The sequence below is a fragment of the Charadrius vociferus genome, unplaced genomic scaffold (genome assembly GCF_000708025.1).
Source record: "Charadrius vociferus isolate BGI_N301 unplaced genomic scaffold, ASM70802v2 scaffold377, whole genome shotgun sequence".
Classification (NCBI taxonomy): Eukaryota; Metazoa; Chordata; class Aves; order Charadriiformes; family Charadriidae; genus Charadrius; species Charadrius vociferus.
Genome location: NW_009649456.1, coordinates 1,869,312 through 1,893,927, shown reverse-complemented (window position 1 = coordinate 1,893,927; position 24,616 = coordinate 1,869,312). Strand labels below are relative to the sequence as shown.

Below are 24,616 nucleotides of genomic sequence, written 5' to 3'. Positions count from 1 at the left end.
TTTTATATAAAAATTTTGGAGACTGCACTTTTTATTTACAATGGTAGTAATAAAAATTACCCAAATACAAATTTTCTCTTGAATTCTACCTATAATATGTATGGGGAGTATCTTTGCAATGGATTTGGCATTTGGGAACTTAAAAGTAAACTGGTTGTCAATACAACGGACAACTCCCAGTTCTTCCTGTGCATCCTAGATAAAAGAAATACTACAAACACAAACATACAACAGAAATAATACTAAGCTTTTTTTTTCCTGTTTTAATACTTATTTTCATGACAGCAGGATGGAATCCTAGATGACACTGTTAATAGTGTCAGTAAACCAGACACATTAATTCCAAGCATTAGATTATCTAAAAAATATCATCTATCACTCTTCATTTTGAGTTTGAGCCTTCACCTGTCTTCTCTCTTTTGTCCAGTTCACGTCAGTGCCTTTAATATCCAGTACAGTATACTCCTACTAGAACAGATATTTTTTTTTGTAATACCTCCTGTAATGGCTATATATACTTAACAATGTCAGCAATGGTATCAGGAGGAAAAACCTTCATGTTTTCAAAAGCTATTCAGCCAGGACTGTTTTTCTCTCAGTGCAAAAAAATTAACTGTCTGAAGGGAAAGGGTGTAGCTGAGAAATGGACTGTTGAGGAATGCAGGGAGGAACTGAGAAAATGTCCAACACAGGATTTCTGCCATTATGTTATTCCTAAGGCTGTGTAGCAATGGCAATAAAGTACTTTAAAGTGGAACATTTAAGTTCCTCCTGCCTGAATTCTACAGAAGACAGATGTCTGAACAGCTACAATGCCTGTTTAAGCAATGACTGAAGAGAAACTGTTGGGAGAAAAAAAAAACAACAAACCCCAAATCCAACAATTTGAATTTTGATTGGTTTTGCTTCTCTAATTTTTTAAAAGCTCTTCATGGTAATAACAATACTAACATAATGTTTTATACAAGCACATTACTCAGTGAACATAATTAATCCTGAAAAGGTGCTAAAGAGACATTTAAGATACACTAAGATTGCAACATATACCTCCTGTGAAAAGTAGGAGCAACTTGATACTCAATAATTAAATCTTGTCACACTCTGACATCTAATGCACATTGAAATTATGACCTATTTTCCAATAGTAAGGATTGCAAGTTCTACTGATTTTGACTTGTTCATATCAACTCCTGAACCAGGCTATCTGCTGATGTAAGCATCCACTTCAAAAATGCCAAGCATCCAAACTATGGACTGAGTGAGTCTGGTCTAATTGATATGTGACAAAGATGCACTTTTACTGAATACCAAGGTGTGCTATATTCCTTTAATAAAAGTCTCTGTAAATCTGATCTCATCAGCAGAAATAAAAGCATTGAAAAGCATTAGCCAGATCCCTGTATTTGTTTCTAAAACCCTCGGGGAAAATATTTAATGCCAGTCCCACGTCACCTTTCTATTTCATTAAATGGAGCCTCCTCAGATAGGAGTTACCACACTTGGTGAAGAACTGTTTCCTGAACTGCTAATACTCCTGTTGTTAAATTTTTTGTTGCACACATCCCCCTCCCCAAGAGCTCCATCTTGGCCCCTTCATTTTCTTCTTCACAGTTTACCTCTGTGCAGTCATATCTGCTATCGTTATTGCAGTGTCTGTCTATGCACAACTCACCGATCTACCACCCTTTTACTCCTTCTATTTGGCTTAAACTCTCCATTCACCTTTCTCTGCCAGGATGAGTTTGGCACAGAAATTTTAAAAGTTGATTATATTTCCTTGCAGTATTGCAGTGTAGTAGCAAGTACCTCAGTCCCAATTTGTCTGTTCATCATACCCCTTGGCTCCCTCCTAGGGTTTCTACTTTAACTGATTGTTAGAGGTTTTTTTGACCCCTTGTGATCAACACAGATGTATCGCTTTTTTCTAAAATTTTCATACCTAGCTGTAGCGAAATCCTGCAGCTTATTTCTACAGACTATGTACCCTAATATGGAGTATGGAAAGGTAAACAGTGTCTCAAGAGTGTCAAGTCCTCCTTCCTCCAGTCCCTTCCTCCAGTAAAATGGTCTGATAATTCAGGACGGAGTAGAAAACATGCTAACACCTGCAAACACCACAGAACTTAGGTCAGGAGAAATTACCAGTACTCAGAGCTTAAAAGGGACTGTCTCGCCTGTTGGAAGTAGAGGCAATGATTTTGTGGAACAGGACCTGATGCTTGCCTTTGTTGAACTTCATTAGGTTCCTCTCCGCCCAACTCTCTAGCCTGTCCAGGTCTCACTGTATGGCAGCACAGCTTTCTGGTGTGTCAGCCACTCCTCCCAGTTTTGTGTCATCAGCAAAGTTGCTGAGGGTACACTTTGTCCCCTCATCCAGGTCACTGATGAATATGTTGAACAATAGTGGACCTGGTACTGACCACTGGAGAACACTGCTAGTAACAGGCCTCCAGCTGGACTCTGCACCACTGATCACAACCCTCTCAGTTCTGCCACTCAGCCAGTTCTCAGTCCACCTCACTGTCCACTCATCTAACCCACACTTCCTAAGCTTACCTATGAATTTGTCTCTCCTTTTCCACACAGAAAATCTAACTTTTCTTCACCTGTTTGTGACTTACCATCATCTTGTAACATTACATGCTAACTCCTGATGACATAAATACAATGAGATCTTCCCATATAGTAATAGTATGCCAAAAATGTAGCAAAAAATTATGGCTGTTTAAAATTACTTTGTTCATCCATCACACAAAGTAGACCACCACATTGTTTCTATGCTTCCCAATGGAATTCAGCAATGATGTTAACCACATAACTGAAAAATATTTGCCACACAGAATAAGTTGGCGGAAAAAGAAAACACGGTATTGTGGGCATGGGTGCTAAAGAGCTCTACTGATCTCTCACATAATTTAAAGGAAGCCCCAGAAGCTATGCCAGGATCAGTTTGGCAGAGAATTTTTAAGAATTCGTTATATCTGGCCAATATCTTTGTCATACAAGGGAGTTTGACTTGGAGATTTTAACCAAAGTGCATGCCTTCAGTGTGCTGTTTCTGTTTATGACACTGTTATGAAAAGAATGTCTAAAACATACTAATCACTTCAAGATTAACAGTAAAACATAAGCTGCTATATGCAGACAGAGGTCTATTTGTGGCATATAAGGAAAAGCGCAATCAAATGTTTCTCCTTAGTATAATTTGGATGTTTTAAGGAGTGTAAGCACAGAAAAACAGGAAAGCAAATATTTGAAATGAAGAAAAATGAAGGGATTTATTGTTGCTTAAAACTAATCCAAGTATTGTAAATAAAATAGATGCCTTTGCAAAGATAATGCTGTGAGGAGATCCATCGAAGTGAATTTTAGTTAATAGCTTCAGTTGTAGTTTCAGGTCAACCATACCCCTGTATGAATGAAAACTGAAGGAAAAATCCAAAAAGATGTTTCATCAAGTTTTCATTTCTAAGAATTAAAAAATCTTACAACAGCTTGATTTTCTCCCAATTTTTTAACTCAAGTTCATAGAGGACTCTTACCAAGAACCCTTACGGAGGAGTCCTGAAGTAGAAAACCAGCCAAACAAAGGACTTTGTTAGATTTGTGCAATTTTAAGCCACTGAACTACAATGCAGTGTAGGGGAATGCAAAACTAAGGATAATGCTGTGATACATGGAGCTGCAGAGAAGGCTGAAAGAGAAGGAAAAGGGAAATAAAAGTGAGAAAAGGAGGACATTACCTAGCCTCTTCTGAAGCAGTAAAAGAGTAACTTTCCTGAAATCTTTTCTAACACCATCAGAAACAGAAGCTGCCTAAATTGGTATGTTTTTCACAGAATCACAGACTGGTTGAGGTTAGAAGGGACCTCTGAAGGTCATCTGGTCCCAACCACCCTGCTCCAGCAGGGACACCTACTGCAAGTTACCAAGGATCATGTACAGATGGCTTTTGAATGTCTTCAAGGATGGAGACTCCACAACCTCTCAGGGCAACCTGTGCCAGTGCTTGGTTACCCTCCCAGTAAGAAAATGTTTCCTGATGTTGAGGAGGATTTTCCTGTGTTTCAGTTTGTGCACATTGCCTTTCGTCCTGTCATGGAGCATCACTTAGAAAGAGCCTGGCTCTGTTCCCTTTGCACCCTCCCTTCAGGTGTTTGTACGTACTGATGAAATTCCCCCTTGAGCCTGCTCTTCTCCAGGCTGAAGCGTCCCAGCTCACTCAGCCTTTCCTCAGAGGAGAGATGCTCCAGTTCCTTCATCATCTTCACAGCCCTTCACTGGACTCTTTCCAGTAGCTCCATCTTTCTTGTCCTGGGGAGCCCAGAACTCAACACAGCACTCCCAAGTGTGGCCTCACCAGTGCTGAGGACAGGGGAAGGATCACCAGCCTTGACCTGCTGGCCATACTTCTTCCACAGCCAAGATACCATTAGCTTTCCTTGCTGCAGGGGAACAGTGCTGGCTCATGTTCAACCTGGTGTCCACTAGGACCCTCAGGTCCTTTTCTGCAATATTGCTTTCAAGATTATCAGCACCCAGCAATACTGGTGGCCTGGGGCTGATCTTCCCCAGGTGCAGGACTTTGCCCTTCTCCTTGTTGAAGTTCATGAGGTTCCTGTCAGCCCATTTCTCAGGCCTGTCAAGATCCTTCTGGATGGCAGCATGACTCTCTGGCCACTCCTCCCCGTTTGCTGTTGTCTGCAAACTTTCTGAGGGTACACTCTGACCCATCATCCAGCTCATGAATGAAGATGCTAAACAGGACTGGACCCAGTGTCAATCCCTGGGGCGCAGTGCTAGGCGCTGGCCCCAAACCAGACTTTGTGCTGCTGATCACCACCCTCTAGGCCTGGCCATTCAGACAGGTTTCCATCCACCTCACCGTCTGCTCATCCAGCCCATATATCAACATCTTACGGGAGACAGTGTCAAAGCCCTTTTTCTGAATTACCTAACAGAAATTCTTGCTAACACATACAAGCACAGAAACTAATCCTGCTACTGCACGCTTTTTGTTGTGTTGTAAATAGAGAACTAAAGTAGAAACTTCTCCAGCACTACATGGAATCTCCTACATAAAAATTTAGAGCAGATCATTCTAGTGAATTTCATCACTTTGCTAAGAAGGAGCTTAACTATGTCACAGAGACCTGCTGCGCAGGCAGTGCCTGCAGTATCCCGGCCATGCTGCCCCATGTCGATTTCAGAAGCTGTAAGATAGGGATACACAAAGACAGAGCAGTACATAGACACTTTGTAAAATCAGAAAACAAACAAAACAAACAAAAAATGTCAGCCAAAGTTATTTGAACCTCTGTTTAACACCAGACTGACTGGGGGTTTTTTTTGATTTATCAAAAAGGAATTTTCTCTTTGTTACTTTATGTCACTATACACGGTCATAATCAGAACTCAAAGAAGGGTGCTGATTTACAGCACCTGATTCCAGCCCAAATACTAACTTACGTTAACTGCACTTTTTACAGACAAAATGCTAGATGTTGGGCCATGCTTTGCTTGGCCAGGTCAGGCCAGGCCGGGCCTCCCCTCCCTCCCTCCTGCTGGGCCAGCACCAGCTGGGCCAGGACACAGGGCAGCATCACTGGAGGGAGGCTGTATGAATCACAGAATGGTTTAGGTTGGAAGGGATCTTAAAGATCATCTAGTTCCACCCCTGCTGCCATGGACAGGGACACCTCCCACTAGACCAGGTTGCTCAAAGCCCCATCCAGCCTGGCCTTGAACACTTCAGGGATGGGCCCTCCATAACTTTTCTGGGCAACCTGTTCCAGTGTCTCACCACCCTCAGAGTGAAAAATTTCTTCCTGATAGCTAATCTAAATCTACCCCCTTCCAGTTTGAAGCCATTGTCCTATCACTACATGCCCATGTAAAAAGTCTCTCTCCACCTTCGGTGTAGGCCCTGTTCAGATACTGAAATAAGGTCTCCCCAGAGCCTTCTTTTCTCCAGGCTGAACAACCCCAACTCACTCAGCCTGTCTTCATAGAAGAGGTGCTCCACGCCTCTGACCATCTTTGTGGCCCTCCTCTGGACCTGTTCCAACAGGTCCCCATCCTGGTGCTGAGGACTCCAAAGCTGGACACAGTACTCCAGGTGAGAGCCCGATCGGAGCACTCCCAAGGAACAGTGGGCCCGTTCCCTGGCAGTCCCCCCTCCCTTGGGACACTGTGTGAGGGAGGGCACTTTCCAGGAACTGGGTGATAACCCATTAATTAGACTATAAGGAATTTTGGAACAGAAGCCAAATACTCCCCACTCACAGGGTGGTATAATTGTTATCCACTTACTAAGTGCCTTACTAATACACCTCACTTTGTACCTTGGACTCAGAACCTTATTCCTTCAAGGGGTTGACAGCAGCAGAGGGCCTGACTGCGACACAAAATGGCACAGTGAGCAGAGTCCAAAGATAACAGGGTAGTGGTTTCCCTGCACCGACCCCAGTTTGACAATGCTGGGCTCTGAGACCACTGGTCAGAGTGGGACTTGGTGAAAAGCCACATGGACCTGCAACAGGGAAAAGTTAAAGATGGAAAAGGTAAAGGCATCATCTGTAAAGTGTTGAGTGTGTGCCATCATGCCAATTGTAACAAAAAGAAGCAATGGGAAGACAAAAAGAGAGAACTGCTTGCAGAATTTGAAAGGTTACAAAAGAAGGTGCAAAGGCAAGAGATGCAGCTGATGATGCAAGGTCTAACTTTACAGAAACAGAGAAAATGAGAAGAGATTAGAAGATAAACTAGTACAGATGGTCAGTGCTAACTTGGAGAAACAGGTTGTGACTGCAGATGCCCTTAAAGTGCGGGCCATAACATGAAATCCTGAGCACTGGGATGGGAACATTGGGAATGGCCCATGAGGAGCCAGGTGATTGTCCAGATGATGGTGATGATACTGTAGAAGGAGTCTTCCCTGTTATCAGACATGAGTTAAGGTTGGGGGGTGGGGTGGGGGGAGTGTTAAACTGGACATCTGCCCGGGATGTAAACACAACCACTTGCCCTTGATCTGGCCAGGTTACAGAGGGAGTTTGGAAAATGGTCTGATGAGTCAGCAGTCAAGTGGGTCAAATGAGTTTCATTAGGTGGGAGGTTTTCAATGAAGCAGAAGCTCAGGAGGAAGGCTGGGGAGCTGGCACCTTTCCCAGCGCAGGTCCAGGAGCATTATGGTTCCTGACTGCCTGAGGTGTCCCTAAACTGGAGCGAGGAGAACAACCACATATGCGTGCTCATGTGCCTTAGGAATTGGCAAATGGCCAAGTGCAGTTGGCTGCTGAACAGTTTGCTGATCAAAGGGGACGCCAATTATGACAGGGAAGCTTCAGACTCACCGTTTTATCTGATCCTGGACCTCAATAAATTTGGACCACTCACATGAAGGTTGGAACCAAGCCTTAAACTAATCTTTATTAGTACCACCCATGCAACGCAAGACAGGCAAAACAATTAGGGATGGTTCATAAACCAGCTAACACAAAAGGCTAGAACGATAGGGTGTGATGAAGATGTCACCCAACCAAAACCCCTAAAAGAGGCCAGAACCCTGAAACAAGGTCCTGCGGGATCTCTGGTTAAATCCTCAAGTGAGACGAGAAAGACCTCAGAACCTGCCTATGAAGGGAAGATTTAGACCTAGGTTTGTCACTAGAATTAATGTGTAAGAAACCCACTAGCAGTTTTAGGGACCATGGTCCAAGCTGCCCATGAAGCCAGCTGGTGTGGCAAGGATGCAGACCGTCCATCTGCCAACCCATTTTATAAAGATGGCACAGGCACCGTAGATGTTGCTGGGTGTGCTACCACCCCACTGTTGGAAAACTAATAGCTCCCCTGCCCTGCCTGGTGTTCCAGGTAGGGCAGCTTAAACTTTTCAAGTGGGACACCAAGGGGGAGTGCAGATGTCATTATCAACCTGGGCCCCATTAGATTCCTTGTAAGATGTTTGATTGACACTGTGGTCCAAATTTCTTATTTTTCCTCTGCCTTAATGGCAGCACTGGGCATCTCTCCTCATGCATGTGTTCATGTTCAAGGAGCAGGTGGACAACCTCTCAGTGTGCCCACTGCCTGGGTGGTGTTGCACTTTCCTGATGAAGAGGCATTGCTGAGTTAAAGTTGCTCATGTTCCTGACTTAAAACAAGCACCACAGGGCTGCAAGCCTGACTGGGGAAGCCGCTGGTGGACAGCCCTGGCCAAAATAAATTTCCTCTGCAGCAGACACGGTCAATTGATTGGCAAAGCTTTTCTGCCTGGACTGCCCTTGCTGAACCTATTGACTTCCCCAGGACTGCCTTGAGACCTGTAGATTGGGCAAGCATTATCTTTTAACCACTTCACCAAGGGGCTTAAACAAGGTCTTCTTTTGAGCATGCATAATAACCTCTGGAGCATTCAGGCTCCTGAGAGCAGGACTCTAAAAATTCCCAAGTGGATCAAAGGGTAATCATGTGGCCTTTCCCCACTGAGACTGTTTTCTTTTCTGTTCTGCAGCAATGTCATGGATTAATTCACAACTCAGAAAGGCATAATTTGGCTCATTTGTATGGCACATGGTCCTTGTATTCTGCTGAGGCCCCATTGCCAGCACAGTGGGAATACTGGGTGGTGCGAATTGACTTACTGGAGGGAGTGGAAAAGTTTGCCCCTAGTGACCAAGTCAGTACAGGTGTGCATAGGTTTTTCGAATTTTTGGTGCAGTTGTTCAGCGTGCAGCACGATACCTCTAAGACAAAGGCAGAAGAGGACACTACCCACAGTGGTGACCTAGATCAGGCTCTATTCTGGAAGGGCTTGGTGTAGGGTTGCTCCTGGTAGCATGTGGCCAACTATTTGCATGTTGAGCAGCGTCGCAGGTACCTAAACCATACCAATACGAAGTGGCGTGGCCTCTTTTTCCTGATGGCCATTAGCACAGCTCCACAGACAGATGCTTCCACTCAGGGAGGGCTTAAAAGTAACGTAGTCTTGCAAATGGTCGTGGATTTTGTGCAAGATGTGGGCATTAATGATGCCGCTCACTCTGACATCAGCTGAGAGCTCACCTTTACTCCTTTATGGCTCAGGGACTGACATATTAGAACTAATAGCAAACATCTCCAAAGCAGCAGTTACCCTCGATACTGCTGAAAGTGTCCAGGTGTGTGGTATACCTCTAGCTTGAGTACCTACGTGCTTGAGACTAAGTGACAGTGAAAGCTGCCTAGCTGCCTGGAAGGGGTAGATGGCTGGACTACTGACACCACCACCCATACTTGGGACTGGGATTGGACTACTGCAAGCAGTGGATTTAATTTAACCCACTTTAATGCATCAAAGCCTAAAATCTCATTTCCTGTACAATGCAAGATTGTGACATGACAGACCCAGGTGAAATGACAGACCCAGGTGAAACATGCAACGGTACTTTGTGGAACACTGATTGTTTCAATTTAGAAGTGGTAAAACAACAACTCCCATGCTCATTTCCAAGTCCTTGGTTTCAAATACAGGATGTTTCCTGGTACATCCACTTAGGAGGAAAAGGAAATCTAACCAAGCGGGCCCACGCAGTGAATTACTCTAAGGTCCAAGAGTTTAAACTCATCGACCTACCTCAAGAAGAGTGGGCCCTCTGGTCTCATACTGTACATCAACCTTTACTCATGTGGGAAAAGAATGGTGCATGATGGTACAGACACCCCTGGGTATGACATGGCTGTGTAGTGATGAATATGCCTACTCCAATTTTAATTAGTGGCAAAATGAAACCTGGGAAAATACCTATCAGCAGCAAGGCACATCCGAATTTTATCAGAAGTAAGACACAGAACACACAGAAAGAGAACAGTGATGTTGTTTTAAGTGGACCCAAGGTTTTCAAGGTGCATATCAGCAACACAATGGTCATGCATAATTTAAACCAGAAGGCAGGCTTACCTTGACATGCTCCAGTGCGAATATTGGGGATGAAGCCACGACGGCATGGCTGAGGCTGAGCAGGGCACATTTCACAGGGGTGACCCCATGCACGCCCAATGGTTGCACAGCAGAGGGTTTTTGTGCAAACAATTCCAGTTAGCTGGCCCTGACACATCTGGTTGTTAACTTGTGTGAAACACGGGCCTGTTCTGTAATCTGGAAGAAAGGAAAGATCACTGTATTATACAAGATGGTATACTAGTAACTATAGAAGGAATCGATTTTTAATCCACTAGATACCTATATTAAGAAAATTCCAAGAAGACCTGGAAATTAAAGTTATGTTACTACTTACAGAAGTAGCATGACACCTTCCACTGAAGGTAATAATTTTCACAAGGTTATCTTATATTTCAATTTATTTTTCTGATAGATGCAGGTAATGAAAGGCAGCTGGACCCAAAACTGATCTGTGCATTCACAATGTATCCAGTAAAATCCATAACAAGTGAAAGTTTTACGAACAAACAAGTAAGCAAACGATCAAAAGATCAGATCAGATTAAGCAAACAAGGACTGGGAACTGGTTTTCTTATTCCTAAGCTACTTCATGGGGATTCACGGCAGTGAACTCCAGACCACAGCGGCCACACATTTGTTCACTCCACATTGATCAACTTCCATGCCAGTGACTGTAACAAAATCAACATTCCTCCTGGAATGTGAAGTGCAAAACAGTGCTACCTAGAGAAGACTATTTGGTAAACCACCACTTATTTTCAGAGGAATAACATGAGATAATACAACTGATTCAAGCTATATCGAATACACAGAATGTAGCATACAGACTATATAAAAATATACTCCTAGTCAAATTCCTGTTAACAGTTAACTCATTAAGGTCCAACCTGTATAAAGAGAAAGACTCTTTGACCTTATGAGGCAACTCAAACTGGGAAAAACAATTAACTGAAATTCTCTAGGAACAAATGAGAAACAGATGGTTGCTCTAAGCCAGATTTCATATCCTTATGGAAACTTTAAGGGGGGAGGGGGGGGGAAGAATGAAATGCAATGCTTCCACTCAGACTCAGTCATGTGAAAGAAGGCATAACAGCAGGGTTACGGTTGCACTCCCTGCTATCTTGTCCTATTCTCCTTGTTTTCCTATGGAAAACAGACTCCAATACTGACATTAGTCACACACTGTCTTCTGCACACTTTCATTAGTGTGCAATTGGTCCCACAACCAAGCTATAAATGGGACAATCAATGCCTTCCAGAATTTGATACTTACACCCTGAAGAATAAAAATTACATCCAAGGCCCTTGTCAAATCGGAGAGAGCTGCATTTTTAATATAAAATACAGATCCTGATGACTGATAGCAGAAGACGGAGATCTCATCAAGCTATAGTCTCCTATGAGAATGACAAATATTCGAAACACAATCTCCAAGCATCAAAGATTTAAATTTCAGTAACTCACTGTAATCTTGTCTGGATTTTAGCTAAGGGGTAACGGTAAGGAAAAGACTCCATCACAGATTATGACTGTATACTTCTTTCACATAAAGTTTACTCAGGTGTCACAAAGATTGAGGGGAACATGTGATAGACTGCATTTAACCTGCAAATCACGAGCAATGGTCAGCCTGCTATCGGAAGAAAACCGGAACTGCTTAGAACTAAGAACTGAAAGAAACAGAATTAAATCCTGACTCAGGTGAAAACAAATGGGAATTTGTCTATTGAATTCAATGACAACACTATTTCATTCTTGGAAAACAGTATTGCACTCTTTAGCAAATAGCCGTATTATAATTTATGGCCTAATATTATCTGTAAAAATATGATCTGTCATACAGCAAAAGCAATGAGCTTCACATGCATGGAAAAAGCTTTTACAACTGCTCAATGAGCAGACTCTTATTCTATTGTCAACTAAATTGTATACACTGCTAATATGATAGTAACACAAATGCTTAAGTCCACTCATTCCATTTTCTCATTAATGACTGACGTACAAATAATAGCCAGATTCTGGGAAAGCCTGTGGTCTACTCTGTGTATTGAGAGCTGATTGTTTCACTGTAACCTGCACATTGCAGAATTTTGCCCAAGTGATGACTGCAGTCAGATCAATAAAGATCGAGTCTTTCCTGAAAATTAAGGTTGATCTTAGGACTCCTCATGAATGAGACTCTCAAAAACATGAAGCTGAAAAAGACAAAACGATATGTGTGGGTAAACCTGACAAGACCATTTATGAGCCACTAGCAACACTGAGAGTCCCATTATAAAATATAATCACTACCAGAAGAAAGTAAGATTTCCAGTACTGCAAGAGAGCATGACCTCTGGATCCACACAGATCTATTGGAGAATACCAAATCCTGTCCCACTTCTGAAGCTGTATTCTGCATCCACCCAGGGAGCCATGGATCTGTTCCTGGAGGGCTACTCAATGTGCATGATGACCAGCATGATGGCTGGTCATGCATAGCTTACTCCATGCACTCAAATGGAGTCCAGTTCTTCACGGAGGAATGCCTCCTATAATGAAATCAAATAATGATTTATTATGGAACTCTAAAATCTCCAGAGCCGGCATTCACCAGGACTGATAATCTTGACATCCCAGCTCGCTTTGGAACTCCTATTTAGAATACAAGTAGTTCTTCTGGATAGTATTGTATTTTTATAGCATCCATTCTCTTAGGTACACTTTTTTATAGGACCAATCTTCAGATAACGTTATGCAATTACAGTAAGTGTAGAAATACCAATTATGTATTTTTCTGTTTAATGGTTGGTGAACCATATGAATATTCTGTTCAAAGATCTTCCATGCGAAGAAGTTTGGAATTCAATCAGACAAGATTAAACTTGGAATTTAAACTTGAGTTGTGAATTGCATTTGAGTTCTATTGCCTTCCTGTAAGACATAAGATGATTATGTGTATTCCCTGTCAACCCTAGTAATGAAAAGTTCAGTTTGGAGGTTGTGTTTGAAAGAAATATTAGAGAACATAACCAGACTACAAAGAGTATGAAAAAGAATATGAATACATTAGATTCAAGACGGAGTGACACCAATACACTCATTGCTTAATACATCCTATGAAGCAAGAAACATATGCTCTGCAAACATATATACATATATAATGTGCCTTCCCATGCCCTAATAAACAGAGAATGCATAAATCATAATGTTCAGGTTTTATAACCAAGCAACTTCTGTCAGTGTAAGTCTGCAGGAGGGCATCTAAAAATCTGTCTACTTCAACTTAAACAGTAGAAGAATGAAAAAAGCTATTATTAAACATTCAGGCAGATTTACAAATAAAAAAAATTAAACCCAAAATGCTGAGTTCCTGAATGATACTTCAGAATAATGACATATGTAAGCAACAGAGGCTGAGCTCTTAAGAAAATGTGCAGCTTCTATAACCTTGGGGCTACAGAAGCAGAAACCTAGCAGCAGATCATTTCCAGATAGCAACAGGGAAGTAACCTGCTATCTGCACCCAGCAAGAGTGGTTCTTTGCATAGCTATGGCAACTGCATTTCAAACAGGATGCTGGAAAACTGCAAAAATTATGCAAAGAGTCAGAAGAATTCAGAAACATGTTTTATAGTAATATTAATATTTTAAAATAATATTAATATTTAAAAATAGTATTGTAATTTAAAATACTATCCGTAACAAATGCATCCATTTTAAACATCTTTATCCATTTTTTTTATCCAAAATGAAGTCCAAAGGTAAAGAGCCTGAGTAGGGGCTGGTCTTCTATCCTAAGGAAAATGCAAGATTTTACAATACAAAGTGAAGGCATGCATGTTTGGGCTAATAGTAAAGAACGGGTCTCTAGTCCCATAGTAGATTTTTACTTATGGGAAGCAAACATGTTAAAACTAGATGCCATTCTGAAGATACTTTGTACTTTCAAATGAAGCTGTGGATTTGATTCCGAAATTACCATGTGAGATTCTATGGTCTGTTTTATACAGTCATACAGACTATATTATTATAATGGTTCATCTGACCTTAAAAACCCTGAGTTTATGAATCAGTCATCTTTTCCAGATTGGTTTTCTTGTCTTATTGTTAGGTGTTTCTTCATTTGCTCCTTTCCCAGCATTGCTGCTGGAGTAATTTTGCCAGAAAGAACATATGTTAGAACATATGTTATAAATCATTTATTGCTTAGAAAGGGTAACTGCTTCAGTGAAAGAAAGTGATTTTCAGCACATATGTGTTATGCATTCTTTTCAACCTCAGAAAATTATACTCAATATGCACCGTGACTTGAACAATGACAACTTTTATCAACAATCCATATTGTTAATATAATCAAATTTATTAAGAAGTACTTTCTTCTTGGCATCAACATAAAAAAAAAAAAACAACCCAACAACTGGAAATAGCATACTGGACTTCTAAATTTAACTATACTACAGCATTTCTATTCTTCCATAGAAGTGTGCATTCAATATTCATAAATGGCACTATCCAACTATCACGGTTCTTGGTAGCTTTTTCATTCATTCCTTTTTAAAAAATCATAAGTCTATTCTAATCCTACCTTTAATTTAAAAAAGGCTGTTTGACAGGGAGCCTGCTGCAAGGACTAGAAACATCAGAATTCTAGTGTTGCGCATGGTCCAATGTCTATCTTTGTTCTTCCTGTACCTCTGGCCAAAACCAGATGATTCAGATGAAGGTGTAAAAAGCCTGCTTTAAGTAGACACGGAATAATCTGTCTGCCACAGTAAATTTCATCCTGGTGTCTAGCACCCACTAGCTCAAAACATGAAACAATGTTTAACATCCCAACTACCATTTCTTGTCATTCAGGACAAAACATTAAAATAAGAATCCAATTTCTGTCTGAATTTTGTCACAATCTTGACCTCCACAGCTTTGTACTGTGTTAACTAAATACTCCTGCCCATGAAAATTTTACCTCTTCTCAGGTAACTAAAAAGAGAAAAAGTGAGACATGAAGAAAAGTAAAAGTAAAAAGACACCCAGACATGATAGAATGTCCATTACAAGTCATCTGGAAGAATATGAAAACTTGAAGTTTCTTTTCACGGGAGAGCACAGACTGAAATTTTAACTGAAGGCTCCCAATATCAAAATACTGTTCCTGTGTCAAGCCCAACAGTACTATTCATGGTGTAGTGGCAGTCTCCTGCACCTACATCAAGCCTCCATAAAAGCTCTGGGATGGTAAAAGGACACAGACTGCAGTGCTGGAGGAGCATATTATCACAAATACTGTATTTTGTGTCTGTGAGTGCTAAAAAGCTTAGTAGGAAGAAACTGTAAAGTCTCTTCCATCATTTTTACTTAAACAAAACTCCATCAAATCATAACTAAGTAAGGAAGCAATGTGTCTGGAATTAGATATTTTGAACTATAAGCTATTTGGAATATTGATTCCTATTATTCCTCTAATTGATTCCTCTATTAGTAAAATACTGAAAACATTAAGCATGTTGATCGGTATGAATCATATGAGGAGTGAGTGAAGAAGGAGGTCTGAGATATCCCTCCCATCTGTGTCAATTAAAGAACAAAACCTAATATGTGATAAATCTGTTACGCTTCCTTACAAAGGAAATTTGCCTTTTATAAGGACTTTTCAGAACCTCTCTCTCATAAGTATGATTTAGAAAATGTTGATGAAGGGATGCAAAAATAAGTTATCCCCACTTCTACCACCTCATTTGCAGGCTCAAGTATAGGAAACAACTTCTTATTATTAATGATACCTCAAAAATCCATTTCATACATCAGCATTATTAAATAAACAACGTAATACATGAGACTCGAATGCTGGAAAGTAGTACCTGCTGTTAGGGTTACCAGGAACTTTATTCACTTCCAAAATAAAAATTAGCACAGTGGGTGAAAGTCCAAGAGACTCGACTCTTGTCAGGGAACCTTCAGAGTGGAGAGATTAAGTCTGTATTGGCAAAGATCTGAAGTTAAATTCATCTTGCTAGAAGATGCTCCAACAGGAAACATGCTGAAGAAGCAACTGTCTTTATTACACCTCTGATAGGATGCTGTGGCAAATTTCCACCAACATTCAGAGGTCTCTGGAAACCTGAAACTTACTTTTGCTGCTGGCTGCAGCACCTCCTCCTTGATTACCAATGAGATTTTTCAAAGTAGCTGTATTGAATTTTCCCCTTTGCCATGTGAAATCTAAATGTTTCAATAATTAAAAGTATAATTGAGCTCTATCTTCCTGCAATGGGAAATCCCACAATGTGGTACTCCTACCTTAATATCAGCAGGACTGGAAGAGCAAGGCATACCCTGTTCTCCCACTGATTCTGCATAAATGACAACATTGCCCAGACTTTCTGTTTCCAAAAAATGGCAGAGCAGGGCTTTCTTTGATTAACTTTTCATCTGAGTATAAAAGGGTTGGTAATACTCATAGTTGTGCTGGAGTTCAGACCACAAATCTGAAATGTATGCATATGCAAATATTATTCTTCTTGTTCAACATCTGCAGATCATAAGTCACAGTATGCAAAAAGATATCTAAACATTACAAAGGTACATATGTTTGTTTTATTAAAGATTATCTAAAATTGTTTTTCCTTCAATATTTTAATCATCTTAATATGGAAAATTGTTCCTCTTGCAGTAATACTTAGCTGCCAACACTGAGGGTTCACCATAAGGGAGGTTTCAAAGGTAACAAGAAGTTAGATGAATTGTACTGATTCAGGCTTGATATAAATAAAAAACATTTTTTTCAAAGGTGACATCCAACAAGTTACGGAAAAAAGATTGTTGGCTGAAAATGAGAGCTAGTCTCTTGGAAAATAGAAGAGACTTGGCAAAGCTATTGATTTCTCTTGGAAAAAATAGTCTAACAACTAGTTAGACTAAGGAGTTCACATAAACCAAAGCTTGAATAGTAAAGTTTGAGCCTCTTTCCCCCTTTTTTTATTTTTAAAGAAAACTTCTGCGTCAAATTCTTAATTAAGTATTTAATACGGTTAAGCTTATGATAAATGAAGACAATGAACACCAAAGTCTTTCAAACATTTTAAATTATGGATAAATCAAAGCTGAGGCATGTCCACAGAAGGTTCTTGAGTCATTGCCTGAAGCAATGTTTTTTATAAAATTTATTTTGATATGTAACAGTGAAGAAGAGCAGTTTAGTTGAAAAAGGTTTTGAACATTTATGTTAAATATATCATGAAGGCTAGAACATTTTTATACAGCTGACAGCTTTCATTTTCAGGCTGAATTTTTACTACCGTTCTACTGGTCCCACATGACCATTCCTGACCAGATTCTGCAATGCAATACTTTCCATCATACAAAGTGCTGCGATTGATTAGGCAACTTAATATACGCGTGGCAATTAAAAAGGAGTGGAGAGCAGCTCTAAATGAAAGAAAAAAAAAGCATGTTTAACACATCAGTCTATGTGGGGTTTGCAGCTCTTAGCAAAATTCCAGTTTCCACCAGTACTGCTGTCATATCGATTCTAAGCACATTATCATTTTCCTCTTGCTGGAACAGCGAAAGCAGCTCTCTTCCAAAAACAGCATTCCAAGGTTTGCACACCCATTTAAATATAATTGCTATTATGTCAGTTTCAAGCAGATAAAGTATTAGTACAGTATTATCTTCAGATCTTAAAACTTATCCTAAAACTCTTTCATATTAATTAAAAATAATTCATTCTTACACACCTAGGCACATGGGAAAGAACAGCAAAGTACCAGACAATCAACAGCATTTCTGAAATAAAAAGCAATTTTCTGTAATCAATCTGAACACTGAAGAAAATGCTTCTAATATTTTAACACAAAAAACACTTTGATGAATATACACACACAAAAAAGCAGAGAAAGATAGAAGCATGGAAATACTTTGCTTTTGTCATTTATGAAATTTAATTTCAGCAGCAAAGTATTTCCATGTACTCACAAACTTCTCGGAAGAAACTTTTGCACATGCAACTGCATATCATACACGGACTGCTACAAAATTGCAAATGCAGAATAAAAGCTGGGAAATAAACAGACCTGAATCTTGGTTGCAGCAAGGTCTACAATTTTGATTTGCTTGGAGCTTCTTGTAAATGTATGTATTTACTTATACTTCCACAAGCCCTGCTGCTATATAAAGTTTGCATCCAAGCTTGGATATTGGACTCTAATGAAATATCTCTATGAGCAAATACTTAACCCACAAGCTGACACACAACAAAGTACTAATCATCAGTTATTACAAGAGGCTGAATTACCCCTGTGCAAAGTGTACATGAAGACAGGAAATCACAAGAATACTTTTTTGCAAGATTCAGCAGTTCATACCTATTATCCTAATATTAGGTTCTTACATCTTCACCTTGCTGTCTACAAAATTGAAAGCAGTTAAATAACTTTGTGCATCAGGCTGCCTACTTGTGTCTCCTCCTATGTTTCTTCTTTGAGTTAGAGGAATTCCCAGCCTACTGGCATTCTCATCCACACTAGGCTCCTTAGCACAACAAATAATGCATGTCCCCAAAGCCCCAAACCTCCAAACTTTAATGGAAGGGAAGCCAGAGATTTTCCTCTCCACCATACTGGTAAGGGTAAGACCTAAGTCCACCGGAAGACCTAAGTCCACCAGAAGACCAGAGCAAAGCCAAGGGCATTTAAATCTTCACTGGGAGAGCACGCTGTACTACCAACAAAGCTTTGTAGGTAGAACAGGGCAGTGCAGAAAGATTTTCTGTTACAGCCTGACGGCTGGATGTTTGATTTTCAAAAGGATTCTCCATACCTCTGTTGAAACTCTGTACCCAGCACAAAACCTTGTATTCAGATTTGACTGACAAGGTAAGATTTCCCCATATGATGAAAAGAAAAAAGGTATTACTTGTTCAAACTTAGACTCTGGAAAGCTGGACAAGTGCACATTTTATTCTTCAGTTCCTTCATATCCCAACAATTAAGAAGTCAATACCTTGCTATATGCCTGCAAAGAAAATATGCTACTTTTCTGGATGATAATATGAAAACTTCCATTACTTATTCCACAGGTTTGCGGTTCCACGCCCCAGGAAATCAGTGCTATTCAGTTCAACCTCAAAGAAACAGAATCCCCTGTCAGCAAACAGGAAATTTGAAGATTCAGGTCTGCAGATGTGATAAACTTTTGAAAGTATTGAAGAATAGTGTAAAGAGCACAGTGTAGACTTCCCCCACCCTCACCCCGCCGCTTTGGAGTTCAGTGTCATTACTCACGCCAGAAACCAACCCACTAATGAAAGTGAGGCATTTTATACTGGTTAAGACTACCCACATGGATAAGGCTTTGCAGAACAGGTCCACAGCAAATACTTAATTATTCTCAGAAACTCTGATCTCACCATGGTATGTTGGGACATAGTTCAGTTAGCAGAGTGCAAAAGAGCAGTCAGGACAATTTAAAGGTGCAAATGTACTTTTTCTACAGCTGCAAAACTTAAAAGCTGCTAAACATAACTTAAACTTTTGAGGTAGGTGGAGAAGTGCTCTAATGCTTTTTTCAGCCCTCTGGCAATCAGCATGCTACTTTGTGAGGTCAAAAATAAGAAGGAAGGCATAAAAGGAGATGATGTTTACATGTTAACCTCCAGCTGGCCACAGCGCAGAGTCAGGATGAAGTCAGGTGCCACAATGCACGATGGAGCCTCTGCTGAAGTTACGTAAAAGTGAATGACTGCAGCCATGAGTCTCTCCCATTAACTGTACTCTTCTTAGCCATATTAGGGAGGCCTTCAGAATGCATCCATACTCAGAAAAAGAGGGGGGGAAATATTTCATAACCAATTCCCTCATAAATTAAGAAAAACATGCAAAAAGCCTCACCAGAACAGAAACTCTATTAAAACCATGGACATGCAGCTGAATGCAAAGTTGTTAATTATTAATGTAAGTAGGAAAAACAACTGTTTCACACATTGGTCTTAGGAAAAACAAAAAAAAGTATCACTTAACTTCCAAGAAACATTTCCCCAAATGACTGTCTAGACTGTCCTGATACCTTGTTTGAGTAGATAATGAACTCAGATCCCAGCCTATTGTTCTCTCTGTGGAGAGGCAGAAGCATAGTTTCCTCTTCTCCAGATCTGTTTTTTGTTCAATAAAACAAAAGAGCTTTAGAGATTTACCTCTTTGGTTTACATATTATTTCCAGTGGGACACTATAAAGCTGCATATCTTTTAACAATCAAAATATAGGACAGAATCCATGCCGCTCCTACCAATACGATGCTGAGATGAGTAGTAGAGGCCCACAACCCGGAGATGGATTGCAGGTCAGCAGGAGAGCACCTGCAGGGCAGCTTAAAGGAAAAACAGCCCTTCTGGCCAGGGAGCTAGATTCATCACGGGCCCAATTAAAATGCCTCTATGCAAACGCACATAGCATGTGGAGCAAACAAGAGGAGTTAGAGGTGTGTGCACGCCTGCAAGGCTGGGATCTAATCGGCATCATGGAGACACGGTGGGATGGCGGCTATGACTGGAGTGTCGAAATGGACGGATACAGACTCTTCAGAAGGGCAGGCAGGGGAGATGAGGAGGGGGTGTCGCCCTCTACGGCAAGGACCAGCTGGCGTGCATGCAGCTCTGCCTGGGGATGGGTAAGGAGCTGACCGAGAGCTTATGGGTCAAGATTAAAGGAAGGGCAGGGACAAGTGATGTTACAATGGGGGTCTGCTACAGGCCACCTGACAGGAAGACTGAGTGGACAAGGCCCTCTATAGACAGATAGGAGCAGCCTCACGTTCGCAAGCCCTGGTCCTCATGGGGGAGTGACTCAACCGCCCGATATCTGTTGGAAGGACAACACTGTGGGGCATAAGCAATCCAGGCAGTTCGTGGAATGCACTGATGGTAACTTCCTTCTCCAAGTGACAGAGGAACCAATGAATAGAGGTGCCATGCTGGACCTTGTTCTCAACAACAAGGAGGTGCTGGTGGCGAAGTCACGCTCAAGGGCAGCCTGGGTGGCAGGGACAATGACATGGTGGAATTTCAGATCCATAAGGAGGTGAGGACGGCACAAAGTAAGCTTGCCATCCTGGACTTCAGGAGAGCAGACTTCAGCCTCTTCAGGGATCTGTTTGCTGGAGTACAGTGGGATAAAGCCCTGGAAAGAAGAAGGGCCCGAGAAAGCTGTCTAATGTTTGAGGACCACCTCCTCCAAGCTCAGGAGCAACGCATACCGACAAAGAGGAAGTCAGGCAAAAACGCCAGGAGGCCTGAATGGATGAACAAGGAGCTCCTGGACAATCTCAAACAGAAAAAGGAAGCCTATAGAGGGTGGAAACATAGACAGGTAGCCTGGGAGGTATACAGAGAAATTGTCTGAGCAGCCAGGGATCAGGTTAGGAAAGCTAAAGCCCAGATGGAGGTAAATCTGGTCAGGGGCGCCAGGGGCAACAAGAAAGCCTTCTATAGGTGTATCAGTGACAAAAGGAAGACTAGAGAAAATGTAGGTCTGCTCAGGAAGGAAACGGGAGACCTGGTCACCCTGGACATGGAGAAGACTGAGATACTCAACGACTTCTTTGCCTCAGTCTTCACTGGGAAGGGCTCTAACCTCACTGCCCAAGTTACAGCAAGCAAAGGCAGGGACTGGAAAAATGAGGTACTGCCCTCTGTAGGAGAAGACTATGTTCAAGACCAGCTGAGGAACCTGAAGGTGAACAAGTCCATGGGACCTGATGAGATTCATCTGCAGGTCCTGAGGGAAGTGGCAGATGAAGTTGCCAAGCCACTATCGATCATATTTGAAAAGTTGTGGCAGGCCAACGAAGTTCCCACTGACTGGAAACGGGAAAACATAATGCCAATTTTTAAAAAGGATAAAAGAGAAGACCCGGGGAACTACAGGCTGGTCAGTCTCACCTCTGTGCCTGGCAAGATCATGGAGCTGATCCTCCTGGAAACTCTGCTAAGGCACATAGAAAATAAGGAGGTGATTGGTGACAGCCAACATGGCTTCACTTAAGGGCAAACTATGCCTGACAAATTTGGTGGCCTTCTCTCACAGCGTCACAGCGTTGGTGGATAAGGGGAGAGCAACAGATGTTATCTACCTGGACTTGTGTAAAGCATTTGACACCACTCTGCATGACATCCTGGTCTTTAAGTTGGAGAGACATGGATTTGACCAATGGACCACTCGATGGATAAGGAACTGGCTGGATGGTAGCACTCAAAGAGTCAATGGCTCCATGTCCAAGTGGCGAGCAGTGACAAGTGGTGTTCCTCAGGGGTTAGTACTGGGACCAGTGCTCTTTAACATCTTTGTAGGTGACATAGATGTTGGGATGGAGTGTACCCTCAGTAAGTTTGCCAATGACACCAAGCTGTGTGGAGCAGTTGACATGCTGGAGGGGAGGGATGCCATCCAGAGGAACCTGGACAGGCTTGAGAGGTGGGCCTGTGCAAACCTCATGAAGTTCAACAAGGCCAATTTTAAACCTTCATATTTAATTCATTTGAAATTGAACAATATTTTAAAATTGAGTATTTTCTTTGATACATAATTGCCATGCCATACTTCACTGTCAAAACCATTAAAACTTTACTTCTAAAGTCCAATATGCTTTTCACCAGTTAGATGAAGCTAACTTTTTGACTGTTTCTGAGCAGCAGAAACATCTCCTAGCCTCTGTCTTTCAGCTTCCCTTTTCAGTTCTTATAGACCAGTTCAGTGCTACAGAGTTTAGGGAGCAAAACCAGAAGATCTATATTAAAATGCAAACAATCATCCTAAACCTGAATTCTGTTCTTAATCAAAACTCCCAGTAGCTTCTCTGGGATTTCTGCCAGACTTACTAGTGCAGGACTGAACTCAAAAAGTCTATTTTCATTGGCTTCAGCTGTTCCCTGGGAATCTGCATAGACAGAAGACTCTCATCTCTCTGTCAGCAGAAGGCAGAGTGATGACTACAGCATGCTATCAGCCTTGTGAAGGACAATCCATGAGGGGGAAGGCTGTACACAGGGAAAGACAATGAAGTCATGGCAAAGAAGGAAGGACATACACACTGCACATTTCACCCTCACTAAGAAATAAGTGGGAAAGATACTCAAAAGTCAGTACTTCCAAAGACTAGATCTGCCAGCTGCTCAGAGCCCCTGCATTTTGTAAACTCTGATCTCAAACACAAAATTTGTCAGGGAGCTGGTAGCAGAATGGACATAGTGAAAAGTATCAGGCCATGCAAAAAACACAGGAGGAGAAAATGGAAAAAGAAAATGATTTCTGAATATCTGGCATCTGTCTAACCCCCAACCATAGAGCCACACAGAGTTTTGTGTCCTCCGCCCTCATCCTCCTGGCTCAACATTTAGACAGTTTTATTAAACTTCTTTTTTATTAACCAAAACAAATATAAGGTTTACAGTGAATTACTATGCCCTTTAAGGGAAAACTAAACAAACAAACAAACAAACAAAATACCTTCCCATGTCTTATTTTGCTAACAGAAGTTTCCATGAGAAGAACTGTTCAGGTGTTATTGAAAAATAAACCTATACTTTTCCTCTTTTACTTCTCCTTCAAACATTGAGCCCCAGCACAGCATTACAAAAGAAGACACAAAGTGGGTAAGAAGCCCTCTTTTCACTCTCTCTCAGCTCTACTGTGGTATCTCTGTGGACACAGATCACACACCCCCCACCTCAAGGCAAAACAACAATTCAACAATTGTGTTATATGATGACCCTTTTCGTGGGCTTTACAGGAGTAAGTTAGATCATTTTATGTGACAGCAGTGACATAAAATATGTAAATATTTATATAAGATTATGCAGAAATATAAACAAATATGTATTTTTATTACTTATATTAAAAATATATAAAATAGCCTCTTCATTTATTTGCGTGTATAAACATACATAGTTACACACACGCAACCCTGTCAACAGTACAGCAGGTTAGCATATGTTTACTCTGCTTGCTTGCACACTCCTGTGTAAGAATTTGGGAATAAAAATACATAATTATATATATTAAAATTTGGGAATAATTATATAGCTATCAAAACTACAACCACTAAAAACACACGGAGCAATGACGTAACTGATGTTACCAACACACCTCACAAGCTTCAACAGTTTAACAATAGAAGTCTCTTTGAGACTACTGACAATGTGTTAAAATGTTTTTTAATTCACATTTCCTATTTCACTTCAAAAGGACAATTTTTTAAATACTAGACTGACAACAAACAGTGAAGGTTACTGGAAATCTTCTACCAATACCAGGGAAGGGGAAGAAAAGAAAAAGAGAGCAAGAGAAAGAGGACCCTCCAAAGCCTACTCAAAGTATAAAGTCATTTGAAATTTTAATTGCCTGCATACTGCTAATAAAGGCCTACGTTTGCTTTTTTTGTCTATGACCCCTTCTGCTATGGAGCAATTTCAGCTTAAAAATTAATTAACATAGCATGGTTCAAAATTTCCTGAAATTATTTTAAATATTAAAAACAACTATGACTACAAAGTATCAATTAAACAACTGGGACTACATCGTATCAATTAAGTCCTTACTTAGAGAAAAAATTAAAGAGACAAACACTAATCCTTTACACCACTTTAATTATTATGAGATTTCATCTCTTCTTGTTTCCATCTTTTGAAAGTGAATTAA

General features: G+C 40.9%; 1 protein-coding gene across 2 annotated transcripts in view; it reads right to left on the bottom strand.

Annotated features, from left to right (window-relative positions):
* Positions 1-24,616, bottom strand: part of FBN2 (fibrillin 2) — a 174,784-nt gene that overhangs the window by 125,992 nt on the left and 24,176 nt on the right. For both annotated transcript variants that reach the window (XM_009889702.1, XM_009889703.1), the window contains exon 5: positions 9,941-10,138. In XM_009889702.1, coding sequence (XP_009888004.1) covers positions 9,941-10,138 — 198 coding nt within the window. The remainder of the gene's footprint in view (positions 1-9,940; positions 10,139-24,616) is intronic.